Here is a 5368-nt window from a genome sequence, read left to right as displayed (position 1 = left end):
AAAACTCGACTGACGTTATGAAGTGAGTTTGGAGTAAAAACATGTTATTAAATGTAGTATTTTCACGTGCTTTCAGATGGAGCAGCATTTACTACACAGCCGTAGTTCACTGACAAGCTATGCAAACAGCTTTCATAATCGCAGAATGATTTCTTCGATTTCATAAGTGTGCGATTAAATCGTCTGCAATTATGAACGCGATTTTGCGTAGCTTGTCAGTGAACTACAGCTCTGTGTAGTAAATGCTGCTCCATCTGAAAGCACGTGATGGAGATTTACTACTAATCACAGAAAAGGCTTTGCTGACAAGATGCACATGACAATCACATTCGATTAATCGTGCAGCCCTAGTAGATTGCTATCTATTTGTTCTAAAATTGTGAGCCAGGTTTTCAAGATCTGTATACGAAAAAAATGTTGACCTTGTCAGGAAAAAATAATTTTTGGAAGAGATTCCAACAATAAATGAACTAAAGTGTAAGACATAGCGATAAAGTGACAGTAACTATGTAGTATGTTCATTTGCGTGGACACTGATGTGCAAGATCAAAGAAGAAATTTGTAAAACTCATTTAACATTTAAAACAGGTGGCAAGGAAACATTGCATGACGTGTGGAAGTATAATGCATCACTAAACAAATGGATCCAGATAGAGTATCTCAACACAGGCCGCTGGAGACACAAGATGGCAGTAGTTGGAGGAAAAGTCTATGTTATGGGTGGTTTTGATGGAACCCAGAGATTGAACAGTGTTGAAGCCTACGATACATTTCACAACTGCTGGACAGAGGTGAGTCCTGTAAATATCTGGGATGGGTAATTATGTAACTTTAGGCCCTTTGCAATCCCACCAGTAAAAAAAATTATAAATAAAAATAGTGAGAGAGAGAAATAACTTTACATTTTCAGTTAGCAATTGTCTAATTGAAAGAGTGTCTATTAGTTTTTACTACAACACAATTTCATATTGTTCATGGGATTTTGGGGGCAGTGTTGGGAAGGTTACTTTGGAAATGTAATAGGTTACAGATTACAAGTTACCCTATTTAAAATGTAATAAATAGTGAAAATATTTCAGTAACTTTATTAATGTAAATAATTTCATTTGATTACTTTTCTAAATGTCTAACGTATGTTTTCAACCGTTAATCATTTAAAAGGGGTCATATGATGCGATTTAAATTTTTTCTTTCTCTTTGGAGTGTTACAAGCTCTTGGTGCTTAAAGAAGATCTGTAAAGTTGCAAAGACTAAAGTCTCACATCCAAAGAGATATTCTTTATAAAAGTTAAGAGTTAACCACGCCTACCTAAAACGGCTCGTTCTAACATGTCCCCACATGTCTACGTCACGATGTGGGAAGATTTGCATAACGCCGCCCAAATGTTCACGCAAAGAAAGAAGGTGTAACTTTTATTCTCGCTGTAGTATTGTTGTTGCCACCGATGCCATGTCGTGCAGACGCTGTGTGTCTTCCAAAAGAGGACACGACTAAAAATCAGTGGTTAAGTTGTATTTACAACACTGTTCTAGAACAGTTCAACCCAAATATTCAGATGTGTGCAGCGCATTTTATGGAGGACTGTTTCCTGATCCTGGAAAAGTAGACTATAATGCTTGCTGTTCTGACTCACAGTCTGTAAACTGGCGCGATTGACCAATCAGAATCAAGTATTCCACAGAGCCGTGTATTAAGACCCTTTTAAAACATTTAAAACAGGCAAGTAAGGGTTAACCTTACAGTAGTACTCATCACTGATTACTGTCAGACGTTCAAAATACTTCTCCACTTGAATTAAGATTATATTAATTTAATTTTAAAGCACAGCCACCACAAAATCAGACTTTAGCACCTCTTCTTTGAGATCGTTCTGAGGTTAAATACAGACTTAAAATCACAAGATATAGTTTAACAGTTATGATACTGTTTTTGAAATCAAACCTTTGCATAGCTACAACAGGAAACACTGGCAACAATGCCTTGGAAAAAAACTGTTAACCTTAAAAAAAATACATATACATAAACCCAAATAGGAAATAAAACAATTATCGAATAAGCCTGTGTCCTATCCTGTGTCCTAAACTCTTGAAACATTGCTGTGTCATATTTTTGTGTAGTCGATGCAATTTGGAAAAGGAATCAATTAAATCTGTGTATGTATGTGAAAATATTCAGATGTAACCTGCTTTGTAATTGTTAACATTTTCATGAGTAACTGTAATTTAATTATCCGTAATAATCCGTAATTGTAACAGATTACAGTTACATTTATTTTGTAATTAAATTATGTATTTCCGTTACATTTAACTAGTTACTCCCCAACACTGTTTGGGAGCCAAAAATGTCTATAAAGTGCAGAACATATTCCATGTATGAAAAATGCATGTAATGAAAATATGTATTGAAATACATGTATAGAACATATTTTACACTGTAATTTATTCCTGTGATGGCAAAGATAAATTTTCAGCAGCCATTACTCCATTCTTCAGTGTCACATGATCCTTCAGAAATCATTCTAATGTGCTGATTTGCTCAAGAAAAAGCATGCTGCTTTTGCTGATTAATATTTTTGTGTAAACCGTGAGTACCATTCAAAAGTGTGTGATTTATGATGGTTAATCTGATCATATACAGGAATTTTCATTACAGTTCACAACTTAATATTTTTATCCACCTTCCAGGTAGCAGCACTCATGATCAGCGTAAGCTCCTTCTCTGCTGCCAGCTATGACAAATACATCTTTGTGATAGGTGGAGGCCCCAATGGCAAGCTAGCCACAAACAACATGCAATGCTTTGATTCCCTATCAAATAAATGGAGCTTAAAATGCCCAATGCCAACCGAGGCCAAATGCACAAATGCGGTGACTTTTAAGGATGCCATTTTTGTTGTTGGTTTGTACCTTTTACATTTTTTGCTTAAACAGTAAACAACTCACCAGAGATAACCGCCATGCTTTGATGATTAAATATGTAAATTCCTCTAAAATAAAGGTGGCGCGATGAAGGCCTTGTATTCCTACAGCCCTCTGGAAGACTCCTGGACGCTTATTATCCAGCTGGGTTGTGAGAGGGCCAGCTGTGGCATTGCTGCCTGCAATAACAAGCTCTTCATTACCGGTGGCCGTGACGACAAGAACGAGGTGATTGCTACCATTCTTTGCTGGAACCCGGAGACAAAAAAGTTGACTGAGGAGTGTGTGCTTCCACGCGGAGTATCTCACCATGGCAGTGTGACTCTCAGGAAGTCCTACACACATATACGCAGGATAACGCCTGGGACAGTCAACGGATGACAAATTCAACAGCTTCAGAGACTACAATTTTATTACATGTTTTGTCCTTAGATATGACTCTTTTCAGGCCCATATGATCAAGCTTAAGCAGTGGAACTCAGTGTCCTCTATTATATTAATACTGAGAGTGTTCTTTTTTTTTATATTTAACAATGCAGTTTGTACACACCAAGTGTAACCGTTGTGTTAATTTTGACAATGCAAAGAAATGCTTGCACTTGGAATGTTTACACATTTACAGTACAACTTTTATACATCGAAACAATATTTATTCTGTAGCACTTCACAATAATATTCCAATTGTTAATATTGACAATCGGTATCATGAACACAATAAAAACAATTAATCTAGGATTTTTTAAATGTTATTTTATTAATGTCTTATTGTGAACATTTAAGCTCATGTTTAAAATAATTTTTGACCTTGTAATAAAAATGTAATTCAATAATTAGGTAAAACGACATAATTTGATGTATACCAGATTTCACCAATCATTTAGGCTACTTAAACCACAGTTAATTTGAAGTTCACGTTCAGATCCGCCTCTATCCAAACCACAACCAATGAATAGAAGTTCCCACCCTAAATTTGTTTCAATGTTTCACTTGGACATACTTCTCAATACAGAAGAAAATGTCACTACTTTCCATGAAATCATGACTTTAATGTGAGCTAATGTTATAAATGAACATGAATTACCAAATAGCACTAGTATTTAATTAGTAAACTGCAAAACTTTACCTAACCCGAGTTACCATTTATTCTGCATTGAAAACGTTATACACGTAGTTTTGTGAAAAGATCCAATGAGTGTTTTCTAGTTTTATTTAATTAGTTTGAAGTAACTCAATATACACACCATATAAAGTAAAACAAATGTTCTCAGAATTTGAATATAGCATTGTTTTTATTTTGTGAAGAGAGATCAAAGTCATCATCATAAAAAATAAGCTTTATTTGTACAGGGCACAAACACAGCTGTGCATTTGGAAAATATTTTACACGCACAGGTCTCATCTGCTCTTTCCTGTGCAAATGTGATCCCTGATATAGGCAGATTTTTAGCAGTCTGTTGTTCACTTTCAAGTTTAACGTAAAACACAATTGTCAAATACATAAAAGGCACCACTACCTTGCCCAACTGAACTCTATACAAGCCGGTCAGATGCAAGAACAATAACATTGAGAGAACATCCACTTCTTAACAAGGTTTACTCTGGGGAAACATTGTATTGAAGCAAGCATTTTTCCAATCTACAATTTAGTCCTGTTGTCCAATGCCATCGCAGTTCCCTCGATTTCATTCAGCAGTGCCTTGTGTCTCATCTCTTGTGTCTGCTGTGGCTGTGTCCAGAATGTGACCTGCTCTGGTGTTTGCTTCGTCCGTGATCACGTGATCTGTCACAGTCACGTTCACGATGGTCCCAGTGGTGACCGCGATCGTGCTTGTGTTTCACATGGTCACGATCACGGCCTCGTTCGTGGGAATTGCTGCGAGTTCGGCTCCGTGATCGCCTCCTTTTGTTGCTATTCCGACTAGACTCACTCTGTCGGTCTCGTTCCGTCCTGAGCTGCGTGATTGGCGAAGCTCTGCGACCTTTGTGTTGCCGTGGTGATGGGCTGTGGCTGCTCTGAGAGCTGTAAGTTCCCGAGTGGCTCCTCCGACTAAAAATAATAGAACATCATGTCAGCAGCAGAAAGAATAAATCTATTTTAAACATCAACCTGGTGTACAGGTATAAAATATCACTTGAATTGAAAGTGCATGTTGTAACTTACTTTCTGTGTGGAGAACGAGATGGTGAGCGAGACCGGCTGTAGTTCTTGCCGTTCTGAAACACTTTGCCCTCCTCCTTTTTCATGCTGCTATACAAGTAAAAAATACAATAATAAAAAATAAATACAATAATAAAAAATACAGTACAACAAAACAGGGATGGGCAGCAGTGTTGCTATTTACCAAAGCAATATTTAATAGTTTTGGTTAATTAAAATAAAATAAATATTAGATGAAAAACTATATATATATATATATATATATATATATATATATATATATATACAGGG

General features: G+C 36.4%; 2 protein-coding genes across 4 annotated transcripts in view; one reads left to right on the top strand and one right to left on the bottom strand.

Moving 5' to 3' along the window:
- Positions 1-3628, top strand: part of klhl6 (kelch-like family member 6) — a 23462-nt gene extending 19834 nt beyond the window's left edge. For both annotated transcript variants that reach the window (XM_016510118.1, XM_016510117.1), the window contains 3 exons: positions 589-791; positions 2686-2899; positions 2999-3628. In XM_016510118.1, the coding sequence (XP_016365604.1) occupies positions 589-791; positions 2686-2899; positions 2999-3300 (719 nt within the window). In that variant the 3' untranslated portion in view covers positions 3301-3628. The remainder of the gene's footprint in view (positions 1-588; positions 792-2685; positions 2900-2998) is intronic.
- Positions 3629-4235: 607 nt separating this feature from the next.
- LOC107706407 (cyclin-L1) overlaps positions 4236-5368 on the bottom strand; it is a 5613-nt gene continuing 4480 nt past the window's right edge. The window contains exons 10-11 of one of the 2 annotated variants that reach the window (XM_016510116.1): positions 5081-5164; positions 4236-4966 (exon numbers count right to left, since the gene is read on the bottom strand). In XM_016510116.1, coding sequence (XP_016365602.1) covers positions 4624-4966; positions 5081-5164 — 427 coding nt within the window. In that variant the 3' untranslated portion in view covers positions 4236-4623. Of the gene's footprint in view, positions 4967-5080; positions 5168-5368 lie in introns of both variants that reach the window. The other variant, XM_016510115.1, reaches the window with a different exon arrangement.

This window comes from Sinocyclocheilus rhinocerous, unplaced genomic scaffold (assembly GCF_001515625.1).
Source record: "Sinocyclocheilus rhinocerous isolate Xijiao unplaced genomic scaffold, SAMN03320098_v1.1 scaffold444, whole genome shotgun sequence".
In the NCBI taxonomy this organism is placed as follows: domain Eukaryota; kingdom Metazoa; phylum Chordata; class Actinopteri; order Cypriniformes; family Cyprinidae; genus Sinocyclocheilus; species Sinocyclocheilus rhinocerous.
Note: the sequence above shows the minus strand (reverse complement) of the source record. Positions and strands in the feature narration are given on the sequence as shown.